At 46.3% G+C, this 20,272-nt stretch overlaps 1 protein-coding gene across 13 annotated transcripts in view; it reads right to left on the bottom strand.

Moving 5' to 3' along the window:
* Positions 1–46: 46 nt before the first annotated feature.
* Positions 47–20,272, bottom strand: part of VWA5B2 (von Willebrand factor A domain containing 5B2) — a 136,748-nt gene continuing 116,522 nt past the window's right edge. For 12 of the 13 annotated variants that reach the window (XM_063916629.1, XM_063916630.1, XM_063916628.1 and 9 more), the window contains 4 exons: positions 1,674–1,751; positions 993–1,050; positions 791–911; positions 47–696 (listed from right to left, as the gene is read on the bottom strand). In XM_063916629.1, coding sequence (XP_063772699.1) covers positions 88–696; positions 791–911; positions 993–1,050; positions 1,674–1,751 — 866 coding nt within the window. In that variant the 3' untranslated portion in view covers positions 47–87. Of the gene's footprint in view, positions 697–790; positions 912–992; positions 1,125–1,673; positions 1,752–20,272 lie in introns of those variants that run through there. The other variant, XM_063916641.1, reaches the window with a different exon arrangement.

Raw genomic sequence — 20,272 nt, forward strand, 5'->3', positions numbered from 1 at the left:
ACTCGTTCAAAATCTCCAAATGTTATTCTGATAGGCCAGTAACCAGTTTTGTTTAAATGCCTTTATTTTCTGAAAACCAACATTAGCTCAAACATCACCTGGCTTGTAGCACAGCATATTTAAATTGAGATTTTCATCCCAGTGCCGGAGAATCAGAAAAAGTTGACGTGCAGCCCCTTTTAAAGCCACTAATTGTAAGTCATCAGGCAGAGTCTGGGCCCGCAGCCACCCTTCTGCCTTTGCAGCCAGCAGCTCCCATTCTGTGAAGAAGCCAGCACAGCGATGCTCAAGCCATGCAAGTGCCACTGCTGTGGCCCAGGAACAACCCTCAAGATCAGTGTCTAATTCAGCGCCCAACTCTGAAGGACATGGGGAAGTGTCACATGGGTCAGTCTCTGACCCACGCCCACTGTCTGCTTGATGACAAAGAGCTTCAGGGCAGGATGTGGCATAAACTGGGTGAAAAGAAGTATCCTGGGTCACTGGAACCTGTGGCTGTGATCCTGCTTTGCAAGTTTGTGCTCCCCCTCTGAGAAGGTCCCCATGTTCTGATTGGCAGGGTTCAGACACAGGACTGAGGCTACCACGGTGACAAGCAAATGGGGAGGCACGCAGCAGCTGCTGAAGAGGAATCTGCACCACGCTGGAAAAGCAACTGTTTAGGTTGAAAAAACCATCGGCAGACTGTAAAATAATCTAAAGGGGGGGGGGGGAAAAACAGAATGAGGGTTGGACAAATGACAGATGTATATATCAGAAGCGTCAGCATCATTCTTAATAAATGGCTCACCAAGGGTATATAGTCCTGTACTAAAGGGTCAGTTTGTGGCTCTTTCTCTCCAGTTAAGCACGGCTTCAGCGGGGACAGTTTCCCAGACATACTACGGATTTTCCTCTTGCCCACACTAATCCTGTATGTTATTAGAACAGATCACATTTTAGTCAGGACTCACCACAAACATCTACAGAAAAAGTGAAAGGGGATATATTACCTTGAGCTTAGTGACAGATCAGAAGGTTTCTGTGAGCCAAAAGGGCTAACAATATGTCCTGAAATACAGATTGCATGTAAGGAAGTGCCTGCATTTATTCTGCCATGTATGCCTTACCCCTGGAAAGGAAATCTGTAAGAAGCAGGATATTTTCTGAACTGATCTGAAATTACTAATGGCAGAGTCCTAAACAGGCAATATGGCATATGGAATTCAAGATATATTAACCAGATGCATGCATTGTTATTCCAAAATAAAATAAGATACACTGTACCTGTATATCCCAATTTAATTGGGGAGGTGTTCTTTTGTGTTTATTACACTTGGAATATAAATTGTGCATATTTTAGAGTTGATGTCTCTGCATTCTAAAGCGTCAAGCGTTGCATATTAATATTGTGGGGGGGGGGGGGGGGGGGTCAGAAGTAGATAAGGCCACAATAAGTAAGAGTGTTGTACTTCTGGAATGATTTATTTATGGACATTGGGCTTGTGGGAAGTTTGCACCTATATGCCAAGAAAACACATGCTTACATTCATTGGCTAACTTCAAATACACCGGTAGAAGTTGCATGTTTTTTGTAGCTACAGTCTGTTAGATCAACAGGTTCTATAATTTGTAAGAGTTAGTCAACCTCCATATATGAGCCTCTGTAGTTTTATGTATCACAGTAAACCTACCTTCCTGGTTTCCCATCTTCTCTAAGGCATTTTCAAAAGATGCACTGAGTTGGGAGGATGGTGGGATTGTAGAACTGGCTGTGAGAAGGAGTAAGAGAGGACTGAGCATCTGACTTCTCAAATGAATACTTACAAAACCCAAATCCACTAGAACGGTATTTTAAAAACCTACATCGGCACACTATTTTAAAGAGAGCAGCACCAATAATGACAGTTGCATATAGCACATACCGCCACATTAATACATGGTGAGGAAGCGGTATCAGCACACATAAGGTGCACTGATATCACTCTCTCTCCCCCCCCCCCCTTATAATGCCACATAATACATTTACCCCATGGACCCCAAAGTACCAGATATATAAAAATCACCATTTACTTGAGCGGTGGCTCAGGCCTCTGTGACAGAACTTTGTAAGGCAGCAGGCTGGGAAGCTATCCATACTTTCTCCATTGGATATATTATCCACTGCTAATTCCCAATTTGCGAGACATGTTATCCACACAGCCACTTAAATAAATGTTAATGCAGTATGATGTCGTGTGGGCCATATGCGTGGCTCTCTCTATTATATTGGTCCATAACCATCATCCACTAAAATGGTATTTTAAAACATACAGTACTATCCACAGAACAATTGGGCCATCTAAAAATATTACCTATCAAATATAGTATCACTGTTGGGAAAACTAGAAGCTAACTTTGGACACAGCACCTCAAAACGACCTACAAATAATGTGACAATTAACAGACTGATTGTTGAACTAGAGATGAATAACATTGGGTGCAAAGATTTATGAAAGACATTGAGCGGTACTTACATTTCCCTGCTTTTCTTTATTCTGTTACTTTGCCAGAACACATCATTAAACTAGTGGAAATATTGTAGTACATTGTATTCTATTTTCTCTAACGTCCTAGTGGATGCTGGGGACTCCGTCAGGACCATGGGGAATAGCGGGCTCCGCAGGAGACAGGGCACATCTAAAAAGCTTTTTAGGTCACATGGTGTGTACTGGCTCCTCCCCCCATGACCCTCCTCCAAGCCTCAGTTAGGTTTTTGTGCCCGTCCGAGAAGGGTGCAAACTGGATGGCTCTCTTAAGGAGCTGTTTAGTAAAGTTTTTTTTTAGGTTTCTAATCAGTGATTCCTGCTGGCGACAGGATCACTGCAACGAGGGACTTAGGGGAGAGATCTCCAACTCACCTGCGTGCAGGATGGATTGGGATCTTAGGCTACTGGACACTGAGCTCCAGAGGGAGTCGGAACACAGGTCAGCCTGGGGTTCGTCCCGGAGCCGCGCCGCCGATCCCCCTTACAGACGCTGAAGAAAGACGGCGGAACGGAGGTCCGGAAACAGGCGGCAGAAGACTTCACAGTCTTCAGAGAGGTAGCGCACAGCACTGCAGCTGTGCGCCATTGTTGCTACACGGCTCACTGACACGGTCACGGAGGGTGCAGGGCGCTGCTGGGGGCGCCCTGGGCAGCAATATAAATACCTATTTGGCAAATAAATACATCACATATAGCCATTAAGGCTATATGTATATATTTAACCCAGGCCAGTTTTCCTAATAACCGGGAGAAAAGCCCGCCGTGAAAGGGGCGGAGCTTATTCTCCTCAGCACTCAGCGCCATTTTCCTGACCAGCTCCGCTGGTGAGGAAGGCTCCCACTCTCCCCTGCACTACAGAAACAGGGTTAAAGAGAAGGGGGGCATAAATTGGCGATATAATTATATATTAAGAGCCCATATATAGAAACAACACCTTCTAGGGTTGTTATATACATTATGGCGCTTTTGGTGTGTGCTGGCAAACTCTCCCTCTGTCTCCCCAAAGGGCTAGTGGGTCCTGTCCTCTATCAGAGCATTCCCTGTATGTGTGTGCTGTAGGTCGGTACGTGTGTGTCGACATGTATGAGGAAAATGTTGGTACGGAGAAAATTGCCTGTAATGGTGATGTCACTCTCTAGGGAGTCGACACCAGAAGATGGCTTACTTATGGAATTACGTGATAATGTCAACACGCTGCAAGCCGGTTGACGACATGAGACAGCCGGCGGACAAATTAGTATCGGTCCAGGCGTCTCAGACACCGTCAGGGGCTTGTAAAAACGCCCATTTACCTCAGTCGGTCGACAGACACTGACACGGACACTGACCCCAGTGTCGACGGTGAAGAAACAAACGTATTTTTCCTTTAGGGCCACAAGTTACATGTTAAGGGCAATGAAAGAGGTGTTACGTATTTCTGATACCACAAGTACCACAAATAAGGGTATTTTGTAGGGTGGGAATAAACTACTTGTAGTTTTGCCTAAATCAGATAAATTAAATGAAGTGTGTGATGATACGTGGGGTTCCTCCGACAGAAAGTTATGGGCGGTATACCCTTTTTCCCGCCAGTAGTAAGGGCGAGTTGGAAAACACACCTTAGGGTGGACACGCTCACACGCTTATAAAAAACATGGCGTTACCGTTTCCAGATACGGCCGCCCTCAAGGAGCCAGCTGATAGGAAGCTGGAAAATATCATAACAGTATATACACACATACTGGTGTTATACTACGACCAGCAATCGCCTCAGCCTGGATGTGCAGCGCTGAGGGGGCTTGGTCGGATTTCCTGACTGAAAATTTTGATACCCTTGACAGGGACAGGATTTTATTGTCTATAGAGCATTTTAAGGATGCATTTCTATATATGTGTGATGCGCAGAGGCATATTTGCATTCTGGCATCAAGAGTAAATGTGATGTACATATCTGCCAGACGAAGACACGACAGTGGTCAGGTGAGGCAGATTCCTGACGGCATATGGAAGTATTGCCGTATAAAGGGGCGGTCCATTGGACCTGGTGGCCATGGCAACAGCTGAAAAATCCACCTTTTGTTACCCCGAGTCACATATTGGCAGAAAAGGACACAGTCTTTTCAGTCTCAGTCCTTTCGTCCCCATACGGGCAGGCGGGCGAAGGCCAGTCATATCTGCCCAGGGGGAGAGGAAAGGGAAGAAGACTGCAGCAAGCAGCTCATTCCCAGGAACAGAAGCTCCTCACGGCTTCTGCCAAGTCCGCAGCATAACGCTGGGGCCGTACAAGCGGACTCAGGTGCGGTAGGGGGTCATCTCAAGAGTTTCAGCAACACTCGCAAGGGAACTCCGGGATCCTACATGTAATATCCCAGGTGTACATTGGAAATTCGAGACGTCTCCCCCTCACACAATTCACAGGCTGTATTCCCAGCAGGTGATAATCAAAGTACCCTTCTTACAACAAGGAAGGGGGTAGTATTCCACACTATATTGTGGTACTGAAGCCAACCGGCTCGGTGAGATCTGAAATATTTGAACACTTACATACAAGCGTTCAAATCAAGATGGAGTCACTCGAAGCAGTGATAGCGAACCAGGAAGAAGGGGACGATATGATGTCACTGGATATCAGGGACGTTTACCTACAGGTCCAAATTTGCCCTTCTCACCAAGGGTACTTCAGGTTCCTGGTACAGAACTGTCACTATCAGTTCAGACGCTGCCGTTTGGATTGTCCACGGCGCCCCGGGTCTTTACCAAGGTAATGGCCGGAATGAGGATTTTTCTTAAAAGAAACATGGACGCTTTCCTGATAAGGGCAAGGTCCAGAGAACAGTTGGAGGTCGGAGTAGCACTATCTTAAGTAGTTCTACGACAGCACGAGTGGATTCTAAATATTCCAAAATCGCAGCTTTTTCCGACGACACGTCTACTGTTCCTAGGGAAGATTCTGGACACAGTCCAGAAAAACGTGTTTCTCCCAGTGGAGAAAACCAGGGAGTTATCCGAGCTAATCGGGATCCTCCTAAAACCAGGAAAAGTGTCAGTGCATCATTGCACAAGAGTCCTGGTAAAAATGGTGGCTTATTACGAAGCAATTCCATTCGGCAGATTTCCCGCAAGAACTCTTCAGTGGGATCTGCTGGACAAATGGTCCGGATCGCATCCTCAGATGCATCAGCGGATAACCCTATATCCAAGGAAAAGGGTGTCTCTCCTGTGGTGATTACAGAGTGCTCATCTTCTAGAGGGCCGCAGATTCGGCATTCAGGATTGGATGCCGGTGACCACGGAGGCCAGCCTGAGAGGCTGGGGAACAGTCACACAGGGAAAAAATTTCCAGGGAAGTGTGATTAAGTCTGGAGAATTCTCTCCGCATAAATAAGCTTAGAGCAAATTTATAATGCTCTAAACTTAGCTAGACCTCTGCTTCAAGGTCAGCCGGTATTGATCCAGTGGGATAACATCACGGCAGTCGCCCACGTAAACAGAAGGGCGGCACAAGAAGCAGGAGGGCAGTGAAAACTGCAAGGATTTTTCGCTAGGCGGAAAATCATGTGATAGCACTGTCAGCAGTGTTCTTTCCGGGAGTGGACGACTGGGAAGCAGACTTCCTTAGCAGGCATGACCTCCACCCGGGAGAGTGGAAACTTCATAGGGAAGTTTTTCAACATGATTGTGGACCGTTGGCAAAGACCAAAGGTGGACATGATGGCGTCCCGCCCGAACAAAAAACGGGACAGGTATTCCGCCAGGTCATGAGACCTTCAGGCGATAGCTGTGGATGTTCTGGTAACACCGTGGGTGTACCAGTCTGTGTATGTGTTCCCTCCTCTGTTTCTCATAACCAGGGTATTGAGAATTATAAGACATAGAGGAGTATGAACTATACTAGTGGCTCCGGATGGGCCAAGAGGGACTTGGTACCCGGAACTTCAAGAAATGCTCACAGAGGACTAAGGGCCTGGGGAGCTAAGAAGGGACTTGATTCAGCAAGTACCATGTCTATTCCAAGACTTACCGCGGCTGCGTTTGACGGCATGGCGGTTGAATGCCGGATCCTGAGGGGAAAAGGCATTCCATAAGAGGTCATACCTACCTTGGTCAAAGCCAGGAAGGAGGTGACCGCACAACGTCATCACCACATGTGGTGAAAATATGTTGCGTGGGTGAGGCCAGGAAGGCTCCACGACGAAAATTCAACTAGGTCGATTTCTACACTTCCTGAAAACAGGAGTGTTTTGGACCTCAAATTGGGGTTCATTAACATTTAAATTTCGGCCCTGTAGATTTTCTTCCAGAAAGAATTGACTTCAGTTCCTGAAGTCCAGATTGTAAAGGATGTATTGCATATACAGCTTTTTTGTGCCCCTAGGGGCACCGTGAGATCTCAACATAGTGTTGGGATTTCTTAAAATCATATTGGTTTGAACCGCTCAAATCTGTGGATTTGAAATATCTCACATGGAAAGTGACCATGCTATTGACAAATATCTCACATGGGAAGTGACCATGTTGTTAGCCCTGGCCTCGGCCAGGCGATTGTCAGAATGGGCGGCTTTGTCTTACAAAAGCCCATATTAAAATTTTCCATTTGAACAGGACAGAACTGGGACTCGTCTCCAGTTTCTTCATAAAGGGGTGTCAGCGTTTTCACCTGAAACAACCTCTTGTGGTGCCTGCGGCTACTAGGGACTTGGAGGACTCCAAGTTACTAGACGTGGTCAGGGCCCTAAAAAAAAATATATATATATATATATATATATATATATATATATATAGTTAGGACGGCTGGAGTCAGAAAGTCTGACTTGCTGTTTATACTGTATACACCCAACAAGCTGGGTGCTCATGCTTCTAAGCAGTCTATTGCACGCTGGATTTGTAGTACAATTCAGCTTGCACATTCTGTGGCAGGCCTGCCACAGACGAAATATGTAGATGCCCATTCCACAAGGAAGGTGGGCTCATCCTGGGCGGCTGCCCGAGGAGTCTCGGCATTACAACTTTGCCGAGCAGTTACGTGGTCAGGGGAGAACACGTTTGTAAAATTTTACAAATTTTGATACTCTGGCTAAGGAGGACCTGGAGTTCTCTCATTCGGTGCTGCAGAGTCATCCGCACTCTCCCGCCCGTTTGGGAGCTTTGGTATAATCCCCATGGTCCTGACGGAGTCCCCAGCATCCACTAGGACGTTAGAGAAAATAAGAATTTACTTACCGATAATTCTATTTCTCGTAGTCCGTAGTGGATGCTGGGCGCCCATCCCAAGTGCGGATTGTCTGCAATGCTTGTACATAGTTATTGTTACAAAAATCGGGTTATTACTATTGTTGTGAGCCATCTTTTCGGAGGCTACTTCGTTTTGTTATCATACTGTTAACTGGGTTCAGATCACAAGTTGTACGGTGTGATTGGTGTGGCTGGTATGAGTCTTACCCGGGATTCAAGATCCTTCCTTATTGTGTACGCTCGTCCGGGCACAGTACCTAACTGAGGCTTGGAGGAGGGTCATGGGGGGAGGAGCCAGTACACACCATGTGACCTAAAAAGCTTTTTAGATGTGCCCTGTCTCCTGCGGAGCCCGCTATTCCCCATGGTCCTGACGGAGTCCCCAGCATCCACTACGGACTACGAGAAATAGAATTATCGGTAAGTAAATTCTTATTATTAGCAACCAGTGACCATGTTACATTGTTGCCGTGTTACATGCAGCACAATAGTGGGGATGGGTTAGAGCTACTGGATGCTCGGCTCTATTTCAGTAGTTCCCACATGTGGTCTTCAAGGCACCCCAACAGTCCAGGTTTTAAGAATATTCATACTTGGGTACAGGTGACTTCATTAAAACCATCTGTGCACAAGCAGGGATATCACTAAAATCTGGACTGTTGGGTGCATTGATGACAATGTTTGGGAACTACTTCTATTTCTTTGATTCAGTATAGCAGCCCTTGCAATGGGTTAGCTCCCAAATGCAGTCCTCAAGGCACCCTAATGGTCCAGGATTTAAAAGAGATTATATATAGATAGATATCTATCTCACAGAGCTTCTCTTCTTTGTATTTCTCATACGTCCTAGAGGATGCTGGGGACTCCGCAAGGACGGGATCCGCAGGAGACATTGGCACACTATAAGACAGAGGTTCTCAAACTCGGTCCTCGGGAGCCCACACAGTGCATGTTTTGCAGGTAACCCAGCAGGTGCACAGGTGTATTAATTACTCACTGGCACATTTTAAAAGGTCCACAGGTGGAGCTAATTATTTTACTTGCGATTCTGTGAGGAGACCTGCAAAACATGCACTGTGTGGGCCCCCGAGGACCGAGTTTGAGAACCTCTGCTATAAGACTTTCAATGGGTGTGAACTGGCTCCTCCCTCTATGCCCCTCCTCCAGACCTCAGTTAGATTCTGTGCCCAGGACAGATTGGACACACACTAGGGGAGCTCTACTGAGTTTCTCTAAAAGACTTTATGTTAGGTTTTTTATTTTCAGAGAGACCTGCTGGCTACAGGCTCTCTGCTTCGTGGGACTGAGGGGAGAGAAGTCAGACCTACTTCTGTGAGTTAAAGGCTCTGCTTCTTAGGCTACTGGACACCATTAGCTCCAGAGGGTTCGATCACTTGGTGCGCCTAGCTGCTTGCTCCCGGAGCCACGCCGTCACCCCCCTCACAGAAGCCAGAAGAAAGAAGCCGGGTGAGTATGAGAAGAATAGAAGACTTCAGTGACGGCAGAAGACTTCCGAGTCTCAGAGGTACCGCGCAGCGCGTCATTGCTCCCACACACCAACGGCTTTACAAGGGTGCAGGGCGCAGGGGGGGCGCCCTGGGCAGCAATATATACCTCAAGTGAGTCTGGCTAAACTTGTATACAGTGCATAGGCACTGTATATGGACCCCTGCCAGCATATATAGCTATATTAATAGCGGGGCTGAAGCGCGCCGAGAGGGGACGGGGCTTAGCCCTCACAACAGGATTCAGCGCCATTTTCTCCATGTCCCCGCCAAAGCATGTGTATAGTGCAATTGAGGGGGGGGGGGCACAGTGTTTTAGTGCTATAGAGAGGGAAATATAGCACTATTTTTGATAATGGGCATGTAATCATTGTGTTGTGCATATATGTCTGTGTGTTCCCTGTTAGATATACCCACTATAGCTTTTTAGTCCACATGTGTCGACATGCGGGAGTGCTCTGTCACAAACAGCTATAGGGATCCCTGTTGGTACTTGATTCAGTAGATGCAGTGTCAGCAGGTCGGTAGTTGTATGCTTTTCAAAAGTAAACACTTATGGGAGACACAGTAGTATGTAGGTGACCCTGTCGGCACCAACTGTTATTACTGGGTGTAAATTAACATGCTGTAACTGCCTTATACCTGTATATGTATATGTATGGTACGGTTCCATGGGCCTGTAGCTCGAGCACAGACATGGTAGTATTTGTGGGGGAGTGTTATTAAAATTATATACGTATACTTCCCTCGGGGTCGCAAGAATGTTATTTTGCCTGGTTACTACTCCCTGCTGTCGACGAATACTAGGTTTTCTGTCGACCATAAGGTTTCCTGTTAGATCCACAACTGGGGCATTCAGTACATGGTCATACACACTCAGAACACAATGTCACTAGGGACCCGACGGTTCCGGACAATCCGATTATATGTATGATAGTATGTATGTATGTGTATGTATGTATGTATATATATATATATATATATATATATATATATATATATATATATATACATACTATGTGTGTATATGTGTATTACATTATGTATATTCATATTACGATTTCTAATGAATGCTGAAGTAAATGTATTCCTTCTTATGTGCTGGTCGCTCTGTTGATAATGCCCTAGGTCGGCCGTGACGAGTTGGTCTCAGATCCTCACAAGGAGTCCGAAGGTTTATTCTTTTCTCGCCGCGGATAGAATACTGTGAAAGTCAACTCCTGGTCGACACGGGGCCCTGTCACAAAGGATCGTACACAGGAAGCTAAGTGATATTTTATTTACATGCTTTGACGTTATTTGCATTACATGCACATGGGGGAGTGTTTGTATTCGGAAAGGCATCCGATAGAATTACCCTAAAGAGAGTAGGGGATGTTTCTTATGTTGGTTCTTCTCTATAACATTGCGGCAGGCTGCCATGCGTCTGCAGTAGGTGTGGCCGGAGGAATGCTGAAGCTGACTCCGAGAGATACTGGAGTTTTTTCCCTGTGACGGTGTACCGCTGTTTGGGGATGCCTCAGTTAAGTCACTCTCGGCGAATATCACTGGTAAGTCTACCTTCGTGAGTTAGATTCCCTCACAACGGTTGGTGACGCATTCTTTTGTGGGATGCAGTCATTTTAACTGTTTTGATACAGTTCTTTTTTCCCTTTCTGTGCAGATAGTGGAAGGTGAAAAGGTAAGAGCACTGCAGCCTTGTTAGGTTCGCAGAAGCGGATATTGTCTTCTGTTTCTACCACATCCACTGCATGTCGCTGGGTCTATCTGGCTGGAGCCCACACCGGAGGGAACTCGTCTAATACTCTTCCGTCAGTCCGGCAATGGACTTGGACCTGGGGGTTAATAATAGAATCCAAAGGGGGACATACTGGAGTTTATAGATGATTCCCCTCACTAACTTTTCAAATAGATCTTACTGATTCCTCTCTGGAAGGGGAGGTAGTCCGCTACGCCATACCAGAGTTGCGTCAGGTTCAGGACTTTGTCCTGCTGTTAAAAAAAATAAAAAAAAATATAGCCACTCGAGTAGCTTAGTGGTACAGTGCTCTGCACTACAACAGATGGGGTCCTGGGTTCAGATCCCCATCCACCAGAAACAAAGACTTCTACTTACGAAGTTGAACTACAGGATGGAATCTCTCAGGCCAGGGAGCTCCAGCACGTAAAGGTAGAAAAAGGGTTTAAATGCATTTCTCAGCATTCACCCTACCTGGGTTGATATCCAGGATTGTCTTTGCCATCTCCCACGGGAGTGTTGGCAATATGATGGTTTTCTTTCAATAGTAAGAGCCATTGTTATTCTGTACTGAGATGCTCCCCTGATTACGGTGAGGTCAAGAAACAAGTGTTCCAAATAGTTGTTTCTCTCTGACTGTTATTCGACACAGGGAATGGCTGTTGTTCCCAACGACGCGGATGTCGGAGGTGGGTATCAGAGTAGTTACTGAACGGTTGAGGTTCTGTGTTTTCCTGTGGAAAGAGGATCAGATTTACAGTGACAATCCATCAATATGTTCCCTTGATGAAAAAAAACGGGTGCGGCCTAAGAGGCCTTTTCGGTGAGCAGGTCAAATGCCAGAGTGGTTTTCACGGGACCAGTTAGAAATGTGGTCCGGGTCTCACCTGCACATGCATCGGAATATGATCCTAATAGCCAGGATATCGCTCCTGTCGTGTCTGCACAGTCTCACCTCCTAGAGGGACAAAGGTTCGGCATCCGGGAGATATACACTCGTCATCGAGAAATTTTCACAGAAGTGACAAGTCTTTGAGGAGTGCCTCAATTGGACATGTTGGCGTCTCCCCTCAACAAGAGACCTCAGGGATATTATTCCGGGTCAAGCGACACTCAAGCTATAGCGGTGGACGCCCTCGTGACACCTTCGGTGTTTTCAGTGTTTTCAGTCGGTCTGTGTCCCCTCCGTTTTTACTCTTTCTGAAGGTGATAAACATAAGAAGAACAAAGGTTCAGGCGATCCTCATTGTTCCGGCCTGGCCAAGGAGGACTTGGTATCCAGTTCTTCAAGTTTTACTCATAGAAGATCCCTGGCCTATTCCTCTACGTGAGGAACTGTTACAGCGAGATCCGGGCGTGTATCAAGACTTACTGCGGCTGCGTTTGACGGCGTGGCGGTTGAACGCCATATCCTAGCCCGAAAGGGTATTTCCGGTGAGGTCATTTCCACACTTCTTCAGGCTAGAAAAGTAGTAACGGCAAAGCCTTACCACCGTATTTGGCGTAAATATGTGTCTTGGTGTGAATCCACGAAGGCTCCTACGAAAGACTTTCACCTGGGTCGTTCTTCTCCATTCTTTGCAAGCAGGTGTGGATGCAGGCCTATACTTAGGCTCCATTTCAGTGCGGTTTTGGCCTTATAAATTTACTTTCAAGAAAAAGAATTGGCCACCTTAACGGAGGTTCGGATTTTCGTGAAAGGAGTACTACACATCCAACCTCCATTTGTGCCCTCATTGGCACCGTGGGTCCTTGACGTGGTGTTGAGGTTTCGTGTGTCACACTGAGTGAAACCTTTATGAGAGATAGTGTTAAAATTTCTCTCTTGGAGAGTGGTCATGCTTTTGGCTTTGGCGTCCGCAAGGCGGGTGTCGGAAGTAGCGGCTTTGTCTCACATGAGCCCTGTTTGATCTTCCATGTGGATAGAGCGGAATTGAGAACTCGGATAATAGTTCTGCCAAAAGGGGTTTTCTGTGCCTATTTTGATGCCTGTGGTAACCTCAGCATTGGCTGATTCAAAGTCTTTCGATGTAGTCGGGGTTTTGAATAATTATGGTGCCAATTTGGCTCAGTTTGGGGAAACAGAGGCCCTGTTTGTCCGGTATGGTCCCAGCGTGATTGGGGCTCCTGCGTCTATGCAGTCTGTTACACGCTGGATCTGTGATACGATTCGGTGTGCTCGTTCTATGGCTGGATTGCAGTTGCCGAAGTCGGTGGAGACCCATTCCACTAGGAAGATGGCCTCTTCTTGGGCGGATGCCCGAGGTGTCTCGGCAGTTTAACTTTGCCGAGCAGCTTCTTGGTCGCGTTCAAACACCTTTGCTAAGCTCTACAAGTTTGATACCCTGGCTGATGGGGACCTCCTGTTTGCTCAATCGGTGCTGCAGAGTCGTCCGCATTCTCCCGCCTGGTCTGGAGCTTTGGTATAAACCCCATGGTCCTTACGGAGTCCCCAGCATCCTCTAGGACGTATGAGAAAATAGGATTTTAATACCTACCGGTAAATCCTTTTCTCTTAGTCCGTAGAGGATGCTGGGCGCCCGTCCCAGTGCGTACTGTGTCTGCAGTTATTGGTTATGGTTACACTCTTGTGGTGTTTTTCTGTCAGGATGTTGCTGACATTTTTCATGCCATGGCATGCGGTATCTTCTTATTGGTTGGATTGACACACAGGTTGTGTTACATATTCGCTCAGCATGTGGCTGTGTAATTTTTCATGCCCTTGGCTGGTGTTCTATTGAATACCACGTTCTGCGGTATGTTCAAGGTGTGAGCTGGTATGACACTCACCATGTTTAAACAATACATTCTTTCCTCGAAATGTCCGTCTCCCTGGGCACAGTTTTCTAACTGAGGTCTGGAGGAGGGGCATAGAGGGAGGAGCCAGTTCACACCCATTCAAAGTATTATAGTGTGCCCATGTCTCCTACGGATCCCGTCTATACCCCATGGTCCTTAAGGAGTCCCCGGCATCCTCTATGGACTAAGAGAAAAGGATTTACCGGTAGGTATTAAAATCCTCTTTTTTCTGGCCTAGCGATGCAAAGGCAAGCAAGTAGGGTTTAATTATTTTTTCTGATCATATACATGGGCTTGCAGGTTTCTGAGGACAAGACAACCAGGTTTAAAGGGATCAGAAATATTGCCAAGAGTTATAAAATTTTGGAAGACAGTGTCTGGTCCATTTAAGCATGAACCCGCTGGAAGTAAGGCCTTATGTTAGTGGTGCAGTCCTATTATCCTGCATTTATTTAATTAGATAGATATTAATAATTATTTATATAGCACTCATTACTTTTGGATTATTTTCAGTACTGTTGTATATCCTGCAGTAAAGAAAATACAATTTCATAAGATCGAACTTTTGTTGTGCAAAAAAAAGAAAAGAAAATGTGTATTCTATATGAAATCATGAGTTATGCTAGATTTACCATTGTTAACTGTTTCTTCGACGTCCATAGGCTCCACAGGTTCTACCATGGGGTATAGGTGGTTTAGAGAACTGGGCACCAAACAGTTAAACATTCAAGTCCCAGGATGCACTGGGCCTTCCTCCCCTATGCCAAGCCCCAGGCTATCCAGTTTCGTGAACAAGCCCAAGGCAGGAGCACGACAGTGAAGGAAGAATGGAACACACTCATACGTAGAAGAGGAAAACTAGTGACCATATAATATTATTACCCATAAGCCAGGTGCGTTAGGGTGGGTGCCCTATGGAACTCGAAGAAACAGAGTTAACAATGCTAAACCTACCCATGCCTCTTGATTTCTTCTTCAGGGTCCATAGGATCTACCATGGGGATGTCCCAAAGCAGTTTACCCTAAGGGATGGGACATTCCTGAGCGATATGGAGAACCTGTCGCCCAAAGGCAGTATCCTGGGTAGTGAATAAATAAAAAATGTTGGAAGCTGTTGACAGAAGTCCAAGGGTTCGAAGTGTAAAGTCTGTAAGACTTAAAGTACCAAAGACAAGTCCCACGGGTCCACCGCAGGGGTGTGGATTATTAGATCTACACTAAAAAGGCCTAAAGTCAATATGTCTACCACTAATGGTAGACCTTTATTAGGTTGATAGGATAAAAATGCCGACATGAAATTGGTCTACACAAGAAAAGGTAGACTTTTGTTTGGGGGGGGGGGGGAGGTGTTGTCACTTTTCTGCCACAAACAAGCTTCATTAGTTTACTGCTTCGCTCACTATGCTTCGGGGAAGGTTCCTCACTCCGCTAGTGCTGCGCTCTGCACAGGATACTATTCCCAATCGTAGTGCACATGGATGGTAAAGTATAAAAAAGTTGAAAAAACAAACTTGTGTTTACCATTGTAATGTCGACCTTTTGACCTAATGCATGTCTACCATTAGTAGGCGACCTATTGACTGTAGACCTTTTTAGTGTAGATCTATAGACCGGATACCCACCGGAGGGACAAAAGTGGGTTGTATCCTGAACTCCCTGAAGGAAGGTCCGGACATCAGGTATAAGAGCAATCTTACGTTGGAACCATACTGAAAGGGCCAAAACTTGCACTTTAAGAGTCGCCAAGCGAAGACCCAGATCCAATCCTACTTGTAGAAAGGTCAGCACTCTTGCCACCCTAAATGTTTTAGGACCGTAATCTCTAGGTACACACTTCCTAAAGTATAAGTGCCATATTCTCTAATAAATCCTTGCCGAGGCAGGTTTATGATCCCTGAGCATTGTCTGCACTACCTGGCATTAGAAACCCCTGAGCTCTCAAGAGGAATGTTTCAAGAGCCACACCATCAAAGACAGACGAACCAGGTTTGGGTGTAGACATGGTCTCTGACTCAACAGATCTAGCTGTAGAGGCAGTCTGAGAGAATTATCTACTGAGAGACCCTGAAGGCCTGCAAACCAAGGACGTCACGGACAATGTGAAGTTATGAGGATGACTGTGCCTCCTTCCTGTTTGAACTCACGGTAGGAGTGATACTGGAGGAAAGATGTAAGCAAGATTGAAATTCCAACTTACTGCCAGTGCGTCCACAAAAGCTGGGCTGGGATCTCTAGTTCTGGACCCATACCTTGCAATTGTAATGTGGTGTAATGAGATCCACATCCGGGAGGCCCCACTTGTCTGCCAATATTTGAAATATTTCCGGATGCAGCTCACTCTAAGGAGTGTACGTCCTGACAGCTTAGGAAATCTGCTTCCCAATTGAGAATTCCTGGAATGAACACCGCCGAGATAGTCGGGAGGTGAAGCTCTGCCCAAGTGTGAATGCAGGATACTTCCTTCAGGGAGGCCCGACCGAGTACCTCTTTGATGATTTATGTAGGCTACTACGGTTGCATTGTCGGACTATACCTGAAGAGGTCTGCCATGAAGAAGATTCTGTGCCTGAAGGAGTGCCTCGCACACTGCCCGAATTTCCAGAATGTTGATGGGCAGACGGCTGTCCTGTATAGTCCATCATCCCTGAAAAGATTGGTGACAATTTACTGCTCCCCATCCGCAAAGACTGGCATCTGTGGTGAGGAGCACCCATTCCGGGATCCAAAGGGAACGCTTCCTGTTCAAATGGGACATGTGTAGCCAACACAACAGGGAAAGCTGGACCTCTTGTGATAGCACCATGGTCTGCGTCCTAATGAGCTGGTGTTGGCCATTCCAACGTGACAAGATCAGACGCTGAAGAGGCGTGGAGTGGAATTGGGCATATTACATCATGTTGAAGGTGGAGATCATGGACCCCAAGACCTGCATGGCCGAGTGGATGACCACTCGTCTTCGTTGAAGAAGGCTGCGCAGGCAGGTATGAAGGGTCGATATCCTGCTTGGTGGGAAGAAAATGCCTCTGTACCTGTGAATCTAGTATGGCTCCTAGATTTAACATCCTCCGAGAGGGACAGAAAGGACTTTTTCCAGTTCAGTATCCAGCCATGCACCTGTAGGAGGGCAATAGTCCAACTAAGATGTTGCTGTAACGTCTGTGGTGACTGTGCTAGAATCAGCAGGTCATCTAGGTAGGGAAGGATATGAACCCCCCCGACGCCTGAGATGTGCGGCCATAACTGCCATAATCTTGGTAAAGAAACGAGGGGCCAAAGAAAGTCCAAATGGCAGAGCCCTGAACTGAACGTGTTGGTGATTGACCGCAAACCTGAGGAAACACTGATGGTTGCAATAGGCACATGCAGGTATGCAACCTGGATGTCCAAGGAAACCATAAAGTCCCCAGGCTTCAAAGCCAAAACAATGGAGCGCAGAGTTTCCATGCGAAACTTGGGGACCCTCATGAACCCGTTGAGTGATTTCAGGTTGAGAATTGGTCAAAGGGACACATTGGGTTTTATACCAGAAGCAGTGTGGAATAGAACCTTTTCCCCTGCTGTTGTAGGTTGGATAGGTATTATTACCCCTGATTGTAGAAGGGAGTGAGTAGCCTGTTGAAGAGCCACAGTCTTTACTGGATCTGCTGGAAGACCCGTACAAAAAAAACTGCTGGTGGGGCGCCTCTGAAAGGTAAGGACGTACCTTAGTATCCGTAGTAGTCTGATGCAAAATTTCTGCAAACTGCAGCCTGGGGTCCCCCAGGAGGTGGCCAGTACAGAGGGTTTGTCGTCCGGCTGGCCAGGATTGTTTAGATGTAGGCTTATTGGACTTTTTAGGGAACAACTGTCCCTTAAACTTTGCCTGCCGATGAAAGGACGCAAAGGACAATGTTTTGGCATTGGGAGCTGCAGACGAAGGTAGAAAGGCTGCCCTAGAAGCAGCGACAGTGACTACTATCTTATCCAGCTCAACGCTAAATAGAATATTACCTGTAGAGGGTAACAACTCCAGTGCTTTCTTGGAATCAGAGTTTGCCCTCCAAGAGTGAAGCCAGAGCACTCTTCTAGCAGCTGCCAAGGTTACTGACACTTTAGAAGAGAATATCCCTGTTTTAAGGGCTGCATCCCCAATATAGGATGCTGCCTCCCTAATAAGAGAAATGCAGGAGAGCTGCTCCCTGGTAGCATTCGAGAGAAGACTGCCCTCAAGAACATCTACCCAACCTTCAATAGCTTTGGTTACCCAGGCCGTAGTCATGGCTGGACGTATAATAGCACCTGCCTGAGAAAAAATGGTTGTAAAGAAACTTTCTATTTTCTTATGCACTGCATCCTTAGGGGAGGAGACGGGATGGGTAATGTAGAGCTTTTCACTAGACCAGCTACATGAGCATCTACTGAGGGGGGGAACTTCCCACTCAGTACATTCTACCTCTGGGGGTGGGTTGAGAGAAGCCAGCTTTCTTGGTAACAAACTTCCTGTTAGTTGTACTCCAAGCCTCGGGCATCAGTTTCATGAGTTTGTCTGACTGAGGAAATTCCGACTTATCGAACCACATTGGAGCGTTGCACCTGAATACCTTAAATGGAGACCGTCCTGTACAGGATCCTGAGGTTCCTAGCCAGCCGAACAGGATCTACATGTAATCAGTATAGGAGCCCCAGCCCTCCACCTTGCCTTCAGAAGACTTATCTTTAGACATAATAAATAAACAGTGTGTAATTACTAAATATGCAATGTGACATACTTCATAATTTACAAGTAAATGTGAGGTACAATAAAACCCTTAAACACCTGGTATGGGTTATAGGAGAGGAAATACAGGGATAGATATACAGTACAGCATGATTTGAAAGCACAAACAGCAGTAGCTGGCAACAAGTCAAATTCAATGCATATACATTGGGCACTAAATCAAATACACAAGCCCGTGGGAAACTAGACCTGCCTCCTGAGACTTAATGTGGCAGGTTTGTGCAACAATGGCTGCTGAGCGTCTCACTGGGGGAGGAGGAGCAGCTCAAAAAGATGGGAAAATCCTCAGAGGAATCACAAAGAAAATCATAAAAGAAAGTTTGAGGCTGCTTAACAGCTGCTCCCTTGTCTAAAGGTGCATCCGGCTCCTGCCTAGGGGCGGGGTATAAGGGGGGAAGGTTCAGTGCATCCTGGGACCTGAAAGTTTAAACTGTTTGGTGCCCTGTTCTCTCCAAACCACCTATAATGCCATGGTAGATCTTGTGGAGCCTATGAACCCTGAAGAAGAAATTCCAAATTGAAGGAAATAATTCAGCCTCCTGAACAGTACGAAGCAAACTTTTGTCAGCAGAAAGGATCATAATCTTAGGCAATGGTTTAAAGACCAAGGTCTGTAATGCCCCTTTCAGACATGTGACCTTGGAATTCAGTGGGTCTATCAAGCCGGCCAATTCCATGGTCTTAGCCCAACCCTAGCAAAGAGCAGGGTCAGGGACTAGTTTCAGTTTAGACATACGAAAAACAAGAGTCAATGGCCCTCATTCCGAGTTGTTCGCTCGCTAGCCGCTTTTCGCAGCAATGCACACGCTAAGCCGCCGCCCTCTGGGAGTGAATCTTAGCTTAGCTGAATTGCGAACGATGTATTCGCAATATTGCAAAATGATTTTGCTTTGCAGTTTCTGAGTAGCTCGAGACTTACTCCAGGGCCGCAACTAGGGGGGGGGGGGGGGGGGGGGGAGCTGTAGTTTACTTTCACTTTCTTCTATGCAGTCGCCCGATAGAGGGGACACAGGGAACAAGCTAACTCCCCAGCCTCCCCCCAGCTGCCTTTCATCGTCACAGCAGTGCTGAGCTGAACAAGAAGATTTAGCTGAAAGGGGGCGGTGCTACACGGCACTGTACACAGTGCCAGTTCAGCAAGCAGCATGGGAGACAGAAGCTCACTGTGTAGCAGCAGAAGACCCTAAACAGTGAGTGTGACAAAGGGAAGGGGCACTGTATATGTGTGTGTGACTACTATATATGTGTGTGACTGTACATGAATATGTGTGTGTACATATATGTGCCTGTATGTATACATGTGTGACTGTATACAGATGTGTGACTATATGTGAGTGAATGCATGCGTGTGTGTGTATGAGTCTACGTATGGAACAGTATGTATGTGTACAGATGTGTAATTTTACGTATATTTATCAATATATGGGTTATCTCCTCTTTTTTCCTCTATCCGTAGCCCAAATAAATGGCTGGCTGGCTAGCTAGCCCCCCCCCCCCCCCCCTTCCTCTCATTAGAAGCTGTGCGGCAGCTACCAGCCCTTTGCCCTTATGTAGGTTTATATATATATATATATATATATATATATATATATATATATATATATATATATGTATGTATATATATATATATATATATATATATATATATATATATATATAATGTGTGTGTCACACGTGGGGGATTGAGTCGGGGGCGCCAAGTTGCTGCCTTGCCCCGGGTGCCGAAGATCCTAGTTTTGGCCCTGCTTACTCTTCC

Source organism: Pseudophryne corroboree, chromosome 4 (genome assembly GCF_028390025.1).
Source record: "Pseudophryne corroboree isolate aPseCor3 chromosome 4, aPseCor3.hap2, whole genome shotgun sequence".
In the NCBI taxonomy this organism is placed as follows: Eukaryota; Metazoa; Chordata; class Amphibia; order Anura; family Myobatrachidae; genus Pseudophryne; species Pseudophryne corroboree.